The sequence below is a fragment of the Thyridium curvatum genome (assembly GCF_004353045.1).
Source record: "Thyridium curvatum strain D216 chromosome Unknown NODE_21_length_474914_cov_86.438106, whole genome shotgun sequence".
Classification (NCBI taxonomy): Eukaryota; Fungi; Ascomycota; class Sordariomycetes; order Thyridiales; family Thyridiaceae; genus Thyridium; species Thyridium curvatum.
Window position 1 is genome coordinate 177,256 of NW_022156776.1, and position 18,493 is coordinate 195,748.

Below are 18,493 nucleotides of genomic sequence, written 5' to 3' on the forward strand. Positions count from 1 at the left end.
TTCTTCCCTGGCCTACCAGAACCCTCATTGCTAGTCAATGAATAGAGCGCCGCAACCCCCACACCAGTTGACAATGGTTGGTCCCATCCCAACGCCTTTCTTTCGTCTGACCCATGGATGCATCATTCCTGTCCCTTTTGTTCATTGACAAACTCATTATCCATCGCACAATGGGCAATCCATTCTTTCAGTGCAACACAAGGCTGTTGAACAAACAAAGCACTCCCAGCGGGGGGGCTTGCCACGAACAATGGCGCATCGCCCCCCTTAAGCTTCACTTGGTTTCCAAGGCACGGCGCCCCCTTTACCATGGCCACCGCACATAGGGCCAGCATTCAATGCCAAGGGTAGCCTTCGAGCTGAATTCTATTGCTATTGAAGGCAGACTCTGAGAGCACAAAGAGCATGTTTTAAGCAGCCCATGTGTCCTTCCTCTCCATGTCTCCCGCCAGTAATGATGATCCCATCCCATCTATGCTTACCCGGATCGAGCTTTCTCCCAAATCTATCCAGAGAAGTCTTCACCATAGATCCTCTGGCTCGGACACCCGCTTCGGCAAGATCGACCGTCTTCTTTCGGGACCATTGACCTTGAACGTAGCGGTTCAGCTCTACCAAACGGCGCAAAGATGAGAGAAGAACTTGCGCCGCTCTCCCACTGGACCTGGGCGGCCAGCTATGGCCCGCCCAGGCCCCTCTTGAAGACACGGGTATCCATACCAAACCGACTCTTTGTCTTTGGTAAGAGAAGAACATCCTCCTCCAACGCATCAGAGCCCTCGCCGCTCACGCCGAACTCGCCCCTATCGCCTCTCTCTCGTGCGCCACAAGCCATGCTGGAGCAACAACAGCAGCCCGAGGCACACTGCGAACCGGCCGAGCAGCTGGATCCCATCGATCCGCATCTCGACGCCGTATTCGACGCCCGCGACTACGTCTCCGAGTTTGTCCGCGAGGGCTGGGAGTCACACTGGGACAGCATCCGCATCACCTGCGACATCCCCATCCACGAACTGCGCGGCTTCGGCAACCTCGATGCGGCCCCGGGTACCGCCGCCTGCAAGCGCCTCGTCCAAGTCCCGGTCATCAACGATGAGATCGGCCACGCTCTGTGGTGCCATCTGGTCGAGCAACAGCGCGGCTCGGGTTCTCTCGAGCAGGACAGGCAGCTCCAGCAAGACCTCGCAGACTCGCAGGCCGAGGAGTTCATGAAGAATCACGAGCTCTGGTTGCGGCACGGCTGGGACGAGCCCCGTGCTGCAGAAGAAGAGGCAGGAAAGGGCCGACGGCGGTCTTTCTGGAGCCCCAGGAGTGGATGCTGCGACAGCTGTAACCACTGCTGCCAGTCGCAGCCGAGGAGGCCCAGCAGATCTATCCGCCGTCTCTCTACCGACACCGAGAATGGAGAACGATCGTCAATGCCGACTCGTATCGCAAACCTTCTCTACCTGTGGAGGGAAAACGCCCATCCTGACGGGGACGACGATCGGACAAGCTCCAGCGGGAAGACCCGGCGGAAAAGCCATGACAGCAATGCTACTGCCCGACCAATACGAACGGAACGCTCGTGGTCGCACTTTTTCCGGCGCCTCAGTGCATCTTCGAATGGCGGCAGCGAAGCGGGAGGAGAGAAAGGGACAAGGCCGGGGTTTGATGCAAAAGCCAGGCGCCATTCTCATGTGTAGTCGAGTGTTGATGCGGCAATAGCTAATTACGGCAACAGATTGGCTAGTGGCCTTGGGGAGTACCCCGAAGCCTCCTCCCCGGGGACGGCATGCTTTAGCTTAGACGCCCGCCTAGGCGCGAATAAGAACACACGCATCCCTCCAGAGAAGAAATGCTCCAAATCACCTTGAATGTTCCAAGCTCTCGTGGCAATTTTTTGCATGTTGACCAATGTTGATTTCTGCATCTCTGGGTATCTCACGCGGAAGATCCTGACTGCCTCTTCGTGGAAGCTATCTTTCTCAAAAGTCCTCAGCGTCCAGCCCGGCCACCTTGCCCAGGAAATCGCCCTGCACCCCGTTGAGCAGCGCCTGGATATCTACGTTGCCACTCGTCAGGTACTTTGCGCTCACGCCCGCATTGATCCTCTTGGACAGCAGCTCCCTGAGCTGCGCCCTGAGCCCGGCCATCTCGGCCTTGCTCAGCGCCCGCGCCTCCTTCTGCTTGCTCTGCCGCCCGCTGCCGCGCCCGCTCCACCGCCCGGCCTTCTCGAGCTCGTCGCTGTCGTACTCGACGCCCAGCTCCTCGGCCGCCGCCTTCATCCAGTTGTCGTCCTTGCTGCCCTTCTCCTTGGCCAGCGTCGAGTCGGCGATCTTCTTGGCCAGGTCGACGCGCTCCTTGAGCCGCGCCACGATGTGCCGGTCGAGGTCGATGGTGCGGATAAAGTACGCCTCCTTGCTCTTGCCGGACCTCGTGGTGTGCGACGATGAGGCGTGGACCTTGGCGACGAGGCGGCGCGTCGGGACGACCTCCTCCGGCGCGCAGAGCAGGACGCTGAGGCCCGAGCTCTCGGCACGGGCTGTGCGGCCGGATCGGTGGACGTAGGCATCGGCCGTGCGGGGCACGTGGTAGTGAATCACGACATCGATGCCGGGGATGTCGAGACCGCGGGCTGCTACGTCGGTCGCGATGAGGATGGAGGCTGTCCCCGGCTTGGTGCTGGTGAAGCGCTCCACGGAACGCAACCGCGCCTTCTGTGGCATCTGGGAGTGGAGAGGTAGTGCAGGAATGTTCAGATTTTGCAGCATAGGCGTCAGCCGCCGAACGGAGCTGATGGAGTTGGTAAAGACGAGGATGCGCTGCTTGGGTTGGTAAAGGATGAGCGAGTAGAGGTAGAGATCCTGTGATACTGGTCAGAATACAGCTCCGGAACTTCAACGACCCAGGAGAGCGACCTACTTTCTCCATAGCACCGCATTCCACCAGACCCTCCTTGAGACCCTCCGCCATCTGAGAGACGGGGTTGACATCGATGAACTTTGGCTTCTCGTCTCGGAAGTTGAGTTTCTTCAAAAGGTACTCCATGGACTGGGCCTGGCTCATCAGGTCATACTTGCCCTTGCCCGCCAGCTTTTGCTGAAGGCCCTTGTTGAATGTCGCAGAGAAAACGAGTGTTTGTCTCGGTGGCGGCGCCTGCTCCTGACCCTCCTCGTCAATCTCGGTACGGTCCAAGGCGCCGATGATTTCCTCCGCTTCCTTGAAGTGACCCTCGGTCAGCAATCTGTCTGCCTCGTCGACAACAAGATACTTGATGCCTCTGAACGTCTGCATCAGCTTCTTGCTTGAACTCAGCACCTCCCACAGCCGACCCGGTGTGCCGATAACAATGTCGGCCTTCTCCAACTGCCTTTGTTGCTTGTGCACTGATAGACCACCAGTTACGGAACACACATAAGGAGAAGTTGAGAGGCCTAAGCACAGCTCCTTGATATGGTTTGTTATCTGATGAGCAAGCTCACGAGTCGGTGACAGTACCAGACCAATTGGTCCGGTATGCTCGTCCGATCCTGCGTCGCGTAGGCTAAGCCACTTCTCAACGATAGGTATCGCAAAGGCCAAGGTCTTTCCAGACCCCGTCGAAGCCTTGCCTATCACATCATGCCCGTTGAGGATCTGGGGAATGGCTTGCGCCTGGATGGCCGTTGGCTTTGCGAACTTGAGACGGGCTATGCTCGAGAGTAGCGCCGGAGCGAGGTCGAGCGGCGCCCACTCGGCCACATCTGCTTCCTCGAATTCTTCCTCAACATCGGCTAGAGCTCTGAAGCCGCCATTGGCGAGCTCTGTGTCCACAGGGGCAGCTGGCTCTGTGACCTTCTTTGGTTTTTTCGTCTCTTTGCTGTCTGCCTTGGCCGTCTCTGCTGGCTCGGATGAAGTTTTCTTCTTCGACTTTGGCTTATCTTCACTAGGCTGTGTTGTATCGGGTAGGTCTTCGAACCCCTCAAAGGAATCACCGTCGTCTTCTGAAGGGACTGCAGCAAGCTGTGTATCGCACGATTAGCGTATGAATTGTGATAGATTGCCGGGGGCATATGCCACATACAAATTTGACGGTATTGCCGTCACGAACGACATCGACGTCCTTGATTTCCTCGAGTCCGTAGAAGCCCTCCGCATCGTCAAACATCTCGGGAATGTCCACCGTCTGCCATGGTAGAGAGTCGGCGACGACTAGGCGCTTCTCTTGCTTGGTCTTCTTGCGCGGTGCCTGTTTGTTCGCCGATCCGGCAAACTTGCGCTTGCCCCCGGATCCAGTTGCTCCAGCCATGTCCACTGTACTGCCCAAGAATTCGGAGGACAGGTATCTGCACGGAATGTAGGGCTGCTATCGCAAAGAGGTGAAGTTGGCTAGTGCTGTTGCCCAACTCCGGCCTGGTTATTCCAAGTCCTTATCGCGATCAGAAGAAAAAAAATTTAGGCGGACAGATTCTTGAGCTGGAGCTGCTAGTGGGGTTGCTAAATGCACAGACCACAGCTTAAATCAGCCCTATGCCGCCTGTAGAATGGCGCAAATCTGGCGGTCCATAGTGGGGTTGTTAGCGGCTACGAAAATTTCTGGCTCCCAAATGAGTCCTCAAGTGAGCTTGAGCTTCCCGTTTATATCCTTTCCACACCTATCTCCGAGCATACTTCAAACACAGCTGTTGCAATGGGCAAATCTTCAAAGGACAAGCGCGATGCCTACTACAGGCTTGCCAAGGAGCAAGGATGGCGTGCCCGGAGTGCTTTCAAGCTCCTCCAGCTTGACGAGGGTCAGTGACTCCCCCTTCCTAGCTTACTCACATGCAGACACTAGGACTGACTTACAAGCTTCTTCAGAGTTTGACCTTTTCGCCAATGTCACTAGGGTTGTCGACCTATGCGCCGCCCCTGGGAGTTGGTCTCAGGTCTTGTCGAGGGTCTTGATCAAAGGAGAGAAGTTCGGTCGCTCTGCTTGGCAAGATCGCGAAGCCAAGTTCAGGCAACAGATGCTGGGCGTGTTGAAGTCCGAGGCTACTTCTACAACTAACTCGACGGCGGGTGCTGCCTCTACCCAGGACGGAGAGCTGACGCCAAGAAAGGACGTCAAGATTGTATCCATCGATCTGCAGCCCATCAGTCCCCTGCCTGGCATTGTCACCTTGCGAGCCGACATCACCCACCCGGCTACGGTGCCTCTGCTCTTGAAGGCACTGGATGAGGAGTACGACGCGCAGACTATGAGCCAGCAGGCATCGCACCCCGTGGATCTCGTGCTCAGCGACGGTGCGCCGGACGTGACTGGTCTGCACGACCTTGACATCTACGTGCAGTCCCAGCTACTTTTTGCCGCGCTGAACCTTGCACTCTGCGTTCTGAAACCTGGAGGAAAGTTCGTCGCCAAGATCTTCCGCGGCCGCAATGTGGACGTCCTGTATGCGCAGCTCAAGCTGTTCTTTGAAAAGGTCATTGTCGCCAAGCCACGCTCCTCTCGTGCGAGCAGTGTTGAGGCCTTTATCGTTTGCCTAAACTTCCAACCACCAGCAGGCTTCACGGCCAGTCTGGAGGAGCCACTTGGCGTCGGACACAAGCTACCCCGGATGGTCAGCGAGAGAAGAGAAAGGTTGCCCATAATTGCGGGTACTACAATGCAAAACCATGAGACGGGCGCCTGGGACGCCAGTCCTGAGCACATTCGGCCGTTGGATAGCGAAGGTATCGAAGAAGTTGAGATTGAAGATCTATCATCCGAACCGCAGAAGGACTCGCGCTGGATCGCACCATTCATCGCCTGTGGCGATCTGTCAGCCTTCGATTCCGACGCTTCCTACCATCTACCGGACGATCACGTCTCCCTGGATCCTGTCCAGCCGCCGACCGCTCCGCCATACAAGCGAGCGCTCGAGATGAGGAAGCTGACGGGAGGAGCATATGGAAAGACAGCAAAGGCTTAGTGCCCAACCACCAGGCCAACATGCGCTTGCTCTGCACCGCTGGGTGGGCAGGCTCGTACCCTCCATTACCTCCGGTGTCAGGGACAAAGCGTCACGGTCATAAAAGTTGCGTAGGGTGAATAGGTCGTCATGCCGGCTTGCCGGCCCCATCTTCTCCAGCAGAGGCAGCGCCTTCTCACGGCCCTCTTGATCGTCCAGGTTGTTGCCATAGAGGCCGACATTCTTGGCACCCAATCGATTGGCATACAAGCGGCTTGCGTCTGCGCTGCCCGACAGTATCCAGAGGCCCCGCAGGTGCGGCCAGGTCTCTATCTCTTCGTTGAGACAGTCCATCATCCAGCTGCCCAGGCCGATGTGCTGGTACTCCGGGAGCACATACACGTCGGTAAGGTACGCAAAGGTGACGCGGTCAGTAATGACGCGAGCAAGCCCAATCATCACTCGGCCGTCATTCTCTGCACCGGCGTTGGTCTATCAGCTACAAACTGTGTTCTGTCTGAGAGACGAGGAGTACTGTACCTGAAGAGCCGGCTTGGATGTGGTAGAGGCCGAGGCAGAGACAGTTGTTGAGCATCTTGGTGAGGCTTGGCTCATCTAGGCCTTTAGCCCACCAAAGCAGTTCTGAACTCAGCGCGGCATTGATGGCAGCGGGCTGCAGGTAGCTCGGATTTGCCGAGCAGAGATAGACTCCATCGCCATGCCTATACCACTCTCTAGACTCTTCAGATGTTGCCATGTGGGAATGCCGTGCCGTGGTATTTGAATTGAGGTCGCAAGCAATGAACTGGCAGCGTTGCTGGTGTATAACGCGTTAATGATCTGTACTTTCTAGCGCACAATCTAGAGAAATGGTCAAATGAGAGTTCTCTTTGGTCAATTGAGCAATTTTTAATGTATTGTATTGGATCCTTGTCTTCTAGCCCCAATATCATAGAATCCCGAGTTGACTCATCCAATGTTGCCCATGCGTTGAGTCATTATCACCAACCACCAACTGTTATCGAGATTAGCAGCAATCCGAACAAGCATCTAGCGCCGGGTTACGAAGCATTGCGGCCCGCAATCTTAGCCGGTAGAACGTAGGAGGGCCCACGCTTGGCAAAGGTTGTCTCATCCTGGAGAGCATCTAGTGATGGGGATAGGTTGCGTCGCGTGGAGGAGCAGCTGCACTAAGATCATGATGGCTCTGGAGAAGTCCCTCAAAGCAAGTGTGTCCCATTTGTAAACTCCATCATCCGATATACGTACAGGCGTTCCAACCCAAGCATCCAGGAGGTAAAGATACCCTTGGAGGTATCCCAGAATCAAGTCCCCAAAACTAACCGGCGCAACATAGACCCAACGGAGCATACGACACAGGAAATAACAAGGAGAGCATAGCACAAACGGCAGGTCAGAACAGCGATACCATGGTCAAAAAAGAGCAAAGTGAGACTGGAAACCACGTCACTTGGCGAGAACAGGCTCCTTCTTGTGCGTGGTCGTCTTGGGCTTGGCCTCCTACAGATGGAGAGTTAGCGAGATAATAGCAACGGCACAACTGCGCTCGGGCGTCGGTGCTGGGTGCGCAAGGAGCCCGACATACCTTCTCGGCCTTGACGGCCTTGCCCTCGGTCTTCTTGACGGCCTTCTTCACAACGGCCTTGGCCTGATGGGCGACGAGTTAGCTCTCTTGCAATCTCGCGACAAGGGTGAGATGTTGCCCTTGAGCAGAAGCTTACCTTGGCAGCGGCACTGGGCTCCTTCTTGGTCTTCTTCGTGACACCGGTAGGCTTGGAAGCCTTGGGCGCAGCAGTGGTCTTCTTGGTCTTGGTGGCCTTCTTGCGCGTGATCGTGGGCGCAGTGTCCACGGTCTGGAAGACGCGCGGCTTGGAGTGGCCGGTCTGCGAGCGAGTTCCCTCTCGTGCCATCTTTCCAGTAGTCAATAAGCTCTAAAAGCAGGTCGTCAGTATGCGCGCAGTTGCGATACGACGTGGGAAAGCCTCTAGAGTGAATGCGCCGGCGATGGAAGCTGTCGTTCGCAAATGCGACAGCTCCATGGCGCTCCGGGCGCGTAAATGATATTGCTCACCTGAGAAGTGTGGATTGTCGCAATAGCGGTTTCAGATGCAGTGCCTGGTCGCGCTCAGCGTAGCGGCGATGGTGAATAGGGTTGGGGGGCGATGAAGGGGAATGATGGTGAGGAAATCCAAGAGAAAAAGAGAAAAGAAAGAGCAGAGAAACGAAGGACTTGCGGTCGCGATGCGAGAGGTCGCAATGGAAACAAGCTGGTAGGCGGGCGGCAAAAACAAAAAAAACGGCCCAAAAACAAACGAGGTTGGGGGGTGAGCCCGGAGCGATGTGACGCAGCGACAGCAAAGGCAGCTCACGGTGCTGGAAGTGCTGCTGCTGCTGCTGCTGCTGGTGGTGGTGTTGTTGCTGGCTCTCCTCCCTCTTCTCTCATCACTCGTCCCTCGTCCCTTTTCCTCCCTCCCTCTCCCTCTCTCCCCCCTACCTTTTACCCCCTCCTCCTGGAACAAAAAGAACCTAGCCCTCCCGGGGGGCTTAGAGACCCAGACTCCATGGCCTGCGAGGGGCGGCAGAAGACAAATGTCTGAGGGCCACCTGACCCGAATCGGCTGGCCTCCCTCTCCCTACTACTTGGCTGGCTGGATATGGCATGATTGACACGGCTCTCTGTCCGCTTAGAGGGCCTTGATAACAGGCGCGCGTTTACTCACATCTGGGAGCAGCAAGGATAACTACTCGGCGCATGGCTCGTCCCTCGGGCGGACCAAGATGCACTAGATAGATGACTGGACACCGCTACTCTGCGCTGACACCCAAGTTTGGAGAATGCTTCATCAGCAGCAGACGGTGGGAAGATGGAAATTGCGAAAGCCGAGGTGACTGGGAGCGCAATGTGCGCATGTAATCTTCCCTCGTCTCACCGGCCGGTGACAAGTTGCTGGGAGAATCCGGGGAAGAGAGGGCAAACGGTCCGTGGTAAAACGAGGGCACATGGCACTGACATGGCAGAGTGCATGGCCGGTGGGACTTGGCAGGTCTAGCCTTGATCCAGACCAAGCATCCATGAGCACATATGCGTCAATGGATCCATCAACGATGGATGGCCTGCTGATACCGGTGCGGGCGGCTTGCAGTTAGCGTACTCGGTACTTCAAGCTTCCACCGATGGATGCACCATCATCGACCTCAAGCGCGCGTGCGTCTCCATCCACTGCTCTTGCTCCCCATACTTTTCAGGTGGTCGGGTCTTCAGTCTTTTGGTCTGGCCAAGAGAGGAGAAAATGAAATAAAAAGTCGAAAATGATATCTGGCCGAACATCAGGGCTTGGCAGTTCGCCTCCAGGTTCGAGTAATTTAGGGTCCACGGGTACCTTGGGATTAAGCTGTGATGAGGCGCAGTTGTTGAATGGGGGCAGCTAAACCAAGCTCCACAAGACTAGGCATCCGCATTTCCTGAAATCTCACCACTGCGAATTCGTCCTCGCTGCGAGAGGACAACTCCCAATTCTTACGACCCAAGATCCAATGCTCATGAAACTCGGGTAACTGAGTGACGGAAACCCCTCAAATACTCAGACGGATCCTCGTGAAAATCTACTCCTCCTAGGGGGGACCTATCTCTCTACCCACGAGCACTCGCTCCCCTGAGCTCCGGCGAGCCTCCTAAGCAGCCGGCACGACGCACCTAGCCTGCCAAACCTCCTATACGATTGATCTACCACCGCTACGGCTGGGGGCCAGGGAAAGCACTCTTGTTACGGGCACTACAGGTGCCCGCGCGACCACAGCGCCATGCGGAAACACGTAGACGAAGATCGCGTGCCCTTCGCAAGCCGTTACGAATCCCCTGCGCGGGGCCCTACCATCGAGATTGGCGGCGATGACGAGGTGGCATTCAAGCTTCGGCAGAGAAAGTCTGCCGCTCAAAGGATAGCCTCGTGGCTCGGGTCATGCCTACGCTTCCGTCGAAGAAGCCTCCGACGACATCCGGTTGTCTTCGTCCTCTTTTGCCTGCGATACGTCGCTGCACTCATTGCGATCATCCTCGTTGCGACACCCTTCCTCTCGCCCTCCTACCTCCGACCACCGAAGCACTACAAGGAGCTCAGATCAAGATGCGAAGGGGCATCAGCGCAGCCGGGCTGTGCCAACCCGTTCAAAGAGAAAGTCTTCATCGCCGTCAGCCTGTACGATAATGGGGGCCATCTGGCCGGCGGGCCGTGGGGCAAGACAGTGTTGCAGCTGATCGACATGATTGGTCCCGAAAATGCCTTCCTGAGCATATACGAGAATGACAGTGGGCCGGAGGGCATAAAGGCCTTGGAAGACTTCAAGGCGCAGGTGAAGTGCGCCCACCAGATTGTGGCAGATGAACATGTCCCCCTGGACAACTTTCCGACCCTCACCATGCCAGATGGGTCGAAGCGTATAAAACGCCTTGCGTATCTGTCCGAGATGCGCAACCGAGCGCTCAAACCCCTCGACACCTTTACTGGTGACAAGAAGGGCATAGTCAAGTTTGACAAGATCCTGTTCCTCAACGACGTGGCTTTCAGGCCCTCGGACGCGGCGCAGCTGCTCTTCAGTACCAACGTCGGGCCGGACGGGAGGACACAGTACCTTACTACGTGCGCGCTAGACTATAGGAACCCCTTCCTCTTCTACGACCTCTACGCGCAGCGCGACGCCGAGGGCTTCGCCAACGGCCTGCCCATCTTCCCTATCTTCAGCAACGCCGGGCAGGGCATCTCGCGCGCCGCCGTCATGGCCCAGAAGGACGGCGTCCCCGTGTCGTCGTGCTGGGGCGGCATGGTAGCCATGCAGGCCGCCTACGTCCAGAACATGGACAAGAAACTGCCCCGGCCCGACTTCCAGGCCATCGGCAGCCACGTCCTAGACCCAGACAGGCCGCGCGAGATCACGGCGCCCGTGCGCTTCCGCTTCGAGCCCGAGCTCTTCTTCGACGGCTGCGAGTGCTGCCTCTTCCTCGCCGACGTGTCGCAGGCGGCGCGCCGGGCCGGCGCCGCCGAGACGGGCGTCTATGTGAACCCGTACGTGCGCGTCGCGTACGAGTACAACACGATAAGATGGATGCCGCTCATGCAGCGCTTCGAGCGCCTGCTCGCTCTCCCGCAGCGCATCATCACGCCCGTCCTGCGCCTGCCCACCAACAACCCGCATCGCACGGTGAGGGAGGGCGACAAGTTCGAGGAAGAGGTGTGGGACAACTCGACCAAGGCGTGGAAGATGGTGACGCGGACGGGCCGCAACGGGCTCTTCTGCGGCGTGCGCGAGATGCAGCTCATCGAGCTGCAGGAGCGGCAGGGCGATCAGAACTGGGAGGACAACAACATACCGCCCGGGCAGAAGTTCTACTTCCCTACCTAATGGCTGACGTTGCCTGACCTTGTCTTTTCTTTCCTAAAGGTGTGTTCGAGGGAGCACAATGGCAACTCTCCCGGCAGGCCCCGGCGGGTTACAAGAACAAAAGCGACTTATGTACTGGTATAGAAACATTGTAATCATGTCCAAAAATTGCATGCTTATGGTCGCCGCTGAATCCTTGAACTCTAAAGGCAGGCATACATACAATTTGAGTGGACCGTGAGCTGCTCCTCGGAACGGTGTATGGTTCCAGACACCACGCTACCTCACCCGATGCGGTGAGTCCGTATGCCCTCAACTTCCCTGTCGATAAGCTTACTCCGAACCTTGAGGGGTGGGGCACGCCCCGAAGGAGCGGCTCGCCGGGTCATTCAGAGGTAGTTCTCTCTCTCTTTCTCTAAAAAAAAGAAAGCTCTCGAGGGGCCTCCAAGTTCGATGTGAGGAACCCAGCGTGCATCTGGGAGGATGTCTGGATTATTAAGCTTTAAGCTCAAGACCAGGCAAGGATCCCCGACGTGACAAACTGCGCCGTACAAAGTCCTTCCTACCCTACCTCGCCTACCTAGGTATACCTACATGACCAACACTACCAAGTCAGACGGGAAGTGCGCTGGGGACATTCAAACGTCAAAAGGATGCAACCCCCAGCTCGGGTTGCATTTTAAGCTTCAAGGGCTACGCAGCGCCGCGCTACACCAAACCGGGACAAAATATAACAGGCTCCGCCAACACACTGCGCAAACAACATCTATCCGTGAGATTTTAAGACCAAATAAGCGCCTGAGATGGGGTAGGTATTCCCGACTCTTCTCGGCGTGAGGATATCTGGCCAGTGGTCTTACCACTCCTGGGCCCAAAATGGATAATGGTCTCGCGGGATCGTCAGCTGCGTGGGTTGGTTTGTAAACCTAGCAGCTTCGCCTCTGGAGTTGTGTCAGCCATGCTTCCCCTACTTTTCCATGGACTCTGAGGCTTTCTATATAAGCAAGCAGGTCGTTGCCTCGATGTCTCTCATCCCACCTTTCCTTGGAAGAAGGCAATTTCACCAGCATCGTAGCGTCCTCGCTATCCCTCCCCGGCTTACACACTTTATCCCCTTGCGATCACATCGACACAAAACAATATGGGTTCTGCAGCATTAGACCTGAGCAAGACCGAGGCGTTCCTAAAGGGCGTGCGCATCCCCTTTGTCAGCCCGTCAGCGACAGAGTTCGGAGTGCTAAGCAAGACTTTTATGCACTCCCCGGAACAGCCGACCGGCATCGCGCAGCCGGGGACAGCGGAGGAAGTGGCGACCATCATTAAACACTGCATTGCCGAGAAGGTTCCCTTTGTCGTCCGTACCGGGGGTCATGATGTGACCAAGTCGACACTTGTGGCCAACGTCCTCTCCATCAACCTCCGCAAGCTCGACCATGTCCAAGTCAGCGCCGATAAGAAAACTGCCAGGGTGGGCGGTGGTATTCTGTCTGGCGCCTTACTGGAAGCCCTCGCTCCGCACGGCCTGGAAGTTCCAACAGCCGCGGTGCCGTCGGTGGGCTGGCTCAGTTGCGCGACTATGGCAGGGTACACTCTTATGTCTCCGTCCATGGGCCTTTGCTGCGATAGCCTTCTCGGTGCCAAAGTGGTTGATGCCAAGGGTGAGATTGTGGAGGCTAGCGAAAGGATGATGAAGGGCATCCGTGGCGGCGGTGGCAACTTTGGTGTCATCGTCGAGTTCACAGTCAAGGTGCACCCGCTGTTGGAGGTAGGTATACCCGATGCAGTAGGCAGGGGGGAATTGGAAGCTGACAAAGTGAATTCAGGCCCAGTCCGGAGCGATCATGTACGAGAGCTCGGACCCGCAACGCAGCTGGTCGTCGTTTTTGACCAAGTTCCAGGAGCTCATGACCAAGGAGAAGATGCCGCATTGTCTGTCGATTCTGCCATCGCTCATCGCTGTGCCCAACATGGGACCAGCCGTTTTTGCCGTCTTCTACTGGAGGGGCGCTCGCGATGATGCCTTCCAGTATTGGCTGAAGAAGGCAGGCTCTCTCGGTCAAGCCGTCGTGGATCTCGACAAGGCCGTCGTGACACAGTCGGCACTCACGTTCACCAAGGGCTTTGAAGCCCTGCTGCCGCCCAAGATGTACGGGGCGATCCACAGCAGCTGTGGCTCCGAGCTCACGCCGGAGGCCATCGAGGTGTTCGGCAAGTACGGGGCGGCAATGCCCCCGGCAGGAGGGTCGTCCATCAACTTCCATGTCCTTCGCGAAGGGACCCCTTCCTGTGGCAAGCCCAGTGACTTTCCGGACTCGGTCTTCGGCGCTCGCAGGCCGCATTGGATGTGCGAGTTCATTGGCGGCTCCGGCGCTGGCGAGGAGCAAGGTGCCGAAGCAGCACAATGGGCCAAGGAAATTCGAGATGCTCTTGCCAAGACAGGCGCGGTTACAAAGTTTGGGTACGCTGCCACGACGAGCAAGGAGTTCGCTGTAGTGGAGGACGTGTTTGGCGAGAACGCCGCGGAGCTTAGGGCTCTGAAGAAGGAGTTTGACCCGGACAACGTGTTCCGATGCACAGTCCCCCTGATGGACTGAAGTGTGAAACCTCAAACACCAATACTATACATGAACTCATGGACATGATGAAATGAATTGGGAGATGAGAAACCTGGTTAACATATGCCACATGACTAGGTATCTTGGCTACTGCTGGGCCAGAATCCGGAGAGGTTTGAACAACGATGTTTTATGCAATAATCACTGAGAGCAATACCAGTGGAAAAAAACCCCTGTGGGTGCCAGGCACAAAGAAGGCCATCAATGAAGGAGATAACCGCGCGGCGCATTGTTTGTTTTCCAGAGTGTTCAAGTGGTGTTGAGGCTGCAGGTGGGAACGAATCTCCCTCCTTGTATTTATCAAGCCTTTCACTAGAACAGGTACCTGTGACGTTCGACGGATTGGGAGAAGCTGCTGTGGCACTAACTAAAAATGGGGGACCCCAGCCAGAGCCAATAAACCCCAAAAGTCGCGACTGACCCCATCAAAGACCGCGGCGGCGCATTTCGCGAAACCTCACCAGCTCCTTCTGTGATTTAAGTGCTGTATCCCAAAAGCCAAAAAGTCCACGCAGCTCAGCATCACCTCACCCACAGCCATGCGAACCCAACCCGGACATTTCTAAGCCATTATGCATATTATCAAGCCCTCGTGGCTGAGCCATAGTGGTATGTGGGCAAACAACAATGACGACTCGAGCTCGCGCGATGGAAATCGGGCCCTGCTGACCTTGTTTGTGATGCGATAGGTGAACAGAAGGATTTCGAGGTCTACAGCTGCCATGTATCGCCAGACGGTTCAAGGCTAGCGACTGCCGGCGGCGGTAAGTTGCGACGCAATGGCGGCAGCGACCTGACATCAATGTGGTACTGATGAAGCTCTCCTCCCAGATGGCCATGTGCGTGTATGGTCGACTGAGGCCATTCTGAAATCCAACGACCCGACCTGCGCGAAACCCAGACAATTGTGCCATATGAGCCACCATCTCGGCACGATTCACTCGGTTCGGTTCTCTCCCAGCGGCCGGTATCTCGCATCAGGTGCCGACGACAAGATCATCTGCATTTACATGCTCGACCCGAACCCACCCTCACATACTGCATCCTTTGGTGCGTTGCTCGACACATGTGCCATCTTCGGACCTTGAGACAAAGCTTACTGACTGAACCCCACAGGGACCAACGAACCGCCACCGATCGAGAATTGGAAAACCCACAAGCGACTGGTCGGCCACGAGAACGATGTGCAAGATCTGGCATGGTCCTACGACTCGTCTTTGCTGGTCTCTGTCGGCTTGGACTCCAAGGTCGTGGTGTGGTCGGGTCATACCTTTGAAAAGCTCAAGACGCTGGCGGTGCACCAGAGCCATGTCAAGGGCATCACCTTCGACCCTGCAAACAAATTCTTTGCCACGGCCAGCGACGACCGAACGATCAAGATCTTCCGATTCACCCCACCTGCGCCCAACGCGACCCAGCACGACATGGTCAACAACTTTGTCCTCGAGACCACGATCAGCACGCCTTTTAAGAGCTCGCCGCTGACCACCTACTTCCGACGGTGCTCCTGGTCGCCTGATGGCAACCACATTGCCGCAGCAAATGCAGTTAACGGCCCCGTCAGCTCGGTAGCTATAATCGAGCGTACGAGATGGGACAGCGAGATCAACCTCATCGGCCACGAAGGCCCCACCGAAGTTTGCATGTTCTCGCCGCGTCTCTTCCACACTAAGAAGCCATCCGACAATCCTCAAGCCAACAACAACAACAACGGCAACACATTGGTCACGGTGATTGCCTCCGCCGGGCAGGACAAGACGTTGAGTATCTGGAACACTAATACATCCAGACCCCTCGTCATCCTCCAGGACCTGGCGTCCAAGTCTGTGTCCGACCTGTCATGGACCCCGGACGGCCAGACACTCTTTGCATCCAGCTTGGATGGAAGCATTGTCACAGTTACGTTTGAGGAGGGAGAGCTGGGATGGGTGGCAGAACCGGAGGAGATCGACAAGGCTCTGCAAAAATACGGGGCATCAAGGAAGGGTATGGGAGTCGCCGAGGACGTCGATGGACTAAACCTCGAGAGCCACAGCAAGGCTGGAGAGATGCGCGGTGTCGAGTCGAGAATGGGCGCCCTCATGGGAGACGCACATACGGCCGAAAAACAGAGCACACCAGCAACCAATGGTGTCAAACCACCAGCAAAGGCTGACGAGGTCAATGGCCAGGCGGACCAGGATAAGGACAAGACGGCGGAAGAGAGCGAGGACAAGCGAGTGGAGCGGATCGCGACCCTCAAGTCACGAGTCACAATCACGAAGGATGGGAAAAAGAGGGTCGCGCCTCTTTTGGTTTCATCCTCGGGTACTGGCCAGTCGTCATTACCACAGTCCCAGCTGGTCGGAGCTACATCCACAAAAGCGACGCAGGACGATGCGCCGCAAACCATTCTCGACTTGTCGAAACCCGTCGACGGCCTCCCTAAGGGTGGAATAGCCTCGATGCTGTTAGGAAACAAGCGGAAAGCAGCGGCAGTGGAGGGAGAGGAAGACGATGATCATATCACCAAGAAGACCGGCCCCTCAGGCCCGACTCCTATCATGGTCAATGGGATTGACGGCGTGGAGGCGGCCACCTTGCAAACACCGACATATGGTGTTGTGTCGACCCCTGAGTACTTGCGCCCATGCGTGCTTAACTCTTCAATCGCCTACTCTCAAGTGCGATTAGCGGTGCCCAAGGTCCGGTCACATATCCTGAGACCTCTGGAGAAGGGCGTCCTGCAGGAACAGAGCAGCCTGGAAGACGCTTCCAAGGTTCCAGAAAACATCATACTGGAGGCAAAGAACCCGGTGCAGGTCCGGGACCCGTCCCACGTCACAGCAAGCAAGAGAGGCTCGCTGTTGTGGCAAGACTTCCTACCGAGAGCCGTGATCCTAGTGACTGGAAACAAGCACTTTTGGGCAGCAGCCTGCGAGGATGGAAGCCTTTACGCGTGGACACCGGCCGGCCGGAGACTGGTCAATGCGCTCGTTCTAGAGTCGCAGCCGGTTATCCTTGAATGCCGCGAGCATTGGCTACTGTGCATCACGGCTGTCGGACTGGCCCATGTCTGGAACATCCGGACCATGTCATCCCCTCACCCTCCTGTTTCTCTCGGCCCAATCCTGGAGCTTGCAACTCAGTCTCTCAACCAACACACGGCGACTCCTGGCCCGGGCGTGACCTCAGCTCATCTCAATTCAAACGGCCACATTATCGTGACTCTGAGCAACGGTGATGGGTACTACTACTCCCCAAACCTGTACACATGGCAGCGGCTCTCCGAGTCGTGGTGGGCTGTTGGCAGCCAATATTGGAACAGTAATGACAGCTCTGTTAGCGCGCTGCAATCCACGGCAGTTGGTCCTGTCACCGCCCCGGCAGATCCGAAGAGTGGCGACGTCTCTACACTTTCAGCCGGCATCATCCCCTTCCTTGAGCGACATACTACCAACGAGTTCCTTCTTAAGGGTCGGGCATACGGTCTCCAGCGTCTCATCAAGACACTCTTGTCCAAGGATGGGTTTGAAGACTTCGAGTCGAGTGTGAGTATTGCTCATCTTGAGAACCGTGTCGCCGGCGCCCTCCAGCTGGGCTCCCGGGATGAGTTTCGTCTCTACCTGTTTATGTACGCGAAGCGTATTGGTGCCGAGGGCCTGAGCGGCAAGGTCGAAGAGCTGCTCAATAGCCTCTTGGGCGGTATTCTCGAGGATAAGGAAGCGGATGGTAAGGCCGATGGAGGCAAAGGCTGGTTCAGCAAAGGCGACGAGATCTGTGGGTGGGATCGCAAAGAACTCCTCAAGGGCGTCGTCATCATATTGGGTAAGCCCCCCTCCTCCTTTAGCTGCCGTTTATGCAGTCGTCTTCTCTCCATACTGACGTTGTGCTACCCAGGCAAATTCCGCGAACTGCACAGGTTGACAGTGCAGTATGCCCGTGTGCTCGACCTGACCGTCACCGACGATGAGAATGGTGACACTATGGTCGAAACCTGATTCAGTCTCTGTACTTCGGTGGTCGGCGTCCGGAATGGGAAGGGTCTTCTTTTTGCTCGCTGTGTGGGCTTTTTCAAGGGAGGAGTTTTACTGGCATGTTCTATCGGGCGCACGCTCACGCACGCTGTGTGTGGCTCGATTGTATCAATTAGGCGTCTTCGTGCCCGTTTGTATTTGTAGGACCAGGATTATGATCGCCAGAAGGGCCTCGGAATGGCTCCAATCAGAGAGAAGACATTTGTTATCGTCTCTAGACTTTGTTCGCTCACCTGTGAGTAACACTTCAGCAGGCCCTGGCTCGACCTCCTCTCATGGCTAGCTCGCCGTCACAGCTGCAAGTCCTGCCCATCTCGACCAGCTGCATAACAGACCGGTTTCCACACTGCTGCGGGGGCCAAACGGGACCGCCCAATCAGCACAATTCAAGCACCCCAGTGTGAAGCTGACCGAGAGCAGGCGAATGAGGTGCCAGTCCGTCAAAACGGCGACGTCGACCTGGGAATGTCTCGCGAGGCAGACGCGGCGCAGCTCTGAGGCAGCCGTCTTAAGTCGATACGGACCCCAATCTCTCAATCACTCCCCAAGTCTGGTTTCCTGCTTTCTCCTC

At 56.5% G+C, this 18,493-nt stretch overlaps 7 protein-coding genes across 7 annotated transcripts; 5 read left to right on the top strand and 2 right to left on the bottom strand.

Moving 5' to 3' along the window:
• Positions 1-629: 629 nt before the first annotated feature.
• On the top strand, positions 630-1,685 carry E0L32_004413 (uncharacterized protein; the record flags this gene model as incomplete). The annotated part of the gene is made up of 1 exon (XM_031138821.1): positions 630-1,685. The coding sequence occupies one exon, from the start codon at positions 630-632 to the stop codon at positions 1,683-1,685; it is 1,056 nt and encodes a 351-aa protein (XP_030997144.1).
• Positions 1,686-1,967: 282 nt separating this feature from the next.
• Positions 1,968-4,270, bottom strand: E0L32_004414 (uncharacterized protein; the record flags this gene model as incomplete). Its single annotated transcript, XM_031138822.1, has 3 exons — positions 1,968-2,846; positions 2,905-3,984; positions 4,046-4,270. 3 exons carry the CDS (start codon positions 4,268-4,270, stop codon positions 1,968-1,970), a joined length of 2,184 nt encoding a protein of 727 aa, XP_030997145.1.
• Positions 4,271-4,651: 381 nt separating this feature from the next.
• On the top strand, positions 4,652-5,915 carry E0L32_004415 (uncharacterized protein; the record flags this gene model as incomplete). Its single annotated transcript, XM_031138823.1, has 2 exons — positions 4,652-4,754; positions 4,813-5,915. 2 exons carry the CDS (start codon positions 4,652-4,654, stop codon positions 5,913-5,915), a joined length of 1,206 nt encoding a protein of 401 aa, XP_030997146.1.
• A 1,446-nt stretch (positions 5,916-7,361) lies between these two features.
• Positions 7,362-7,825, bottom strand: E0L32_004416 (uncharacterized protein; the record flags this gene model as incomplete). The annotated part of the gene is made up of 3 exons (XM_031138824.1): positions 7,362-7,415; positions 7,501-7,563; positions 7,637-7,825. 3 exons carry the CDS (start codon positions 7,823-7,825, stop codon positions 7,362-7,364), a joined length of 306 nt encoding a protein of 101 aa, XP_030997147.1.
• A 1,891-nt stretch (positions 7,826-9,716) lies between these two features.
• On the top strand, positions 9,717-11,312 carry E0L32_004417 (uncharacterized protein; the record flags this gene model as incomplete). The annotated part of the gene is made up of 1 exon (XM_031138826.1): positions 9,717-11,312. The coding sequence occupies one exon, from the start codon at positions 9,717-9,719 to the stop codon at positions 11,310-11,312; it is 1,596 nt and encodes a 531-aa protein (XP_030997148.1).
• A 1,120-nt stretch (positions 11,313-12,432) lies between these two features.
• On the top strand, positions 12,433-13,885 carry E0L32_004418 (uncharacterized protein; the record flags this gene model as incomplete). The annotated part of the gene is made up of 2 exons (XM_031138827.1): positions 12,433-13,056; positions 13,115-13,885. The coding sequence occupies 2 exons, from the start codon at positions 12,433-12,435 to the stop codon at positions 13,883-13,885; spliced, it is 1,395 nt and encodes a 464-aa protein (XP_030997149.1).
• A 593-nt stretch (positions 13,886-14,478) lies between these two features.
• On the top strand, positions 14,479-17,886 carry E0L32_004419 (uncharacterized protein; the record flags this gene model as incomplete). The annotated part of the gene is made up of 5 exons (XM_031138828.1): positions 14,479-14,515; positions 14,596-14,670; positions 14,738-14,956; positions 15,023-17,713; positions 17,786-17,886. 5 exons carry the CDS (start codon positions 14,479-14,481, stop codon positions 17,884-17,886), a joined length of 3,123 nt encoding a protein of 1,040 aa, XP_030997150.1.
• Positions 17,887-18,493: the final 607 nt, after the last annotated feature.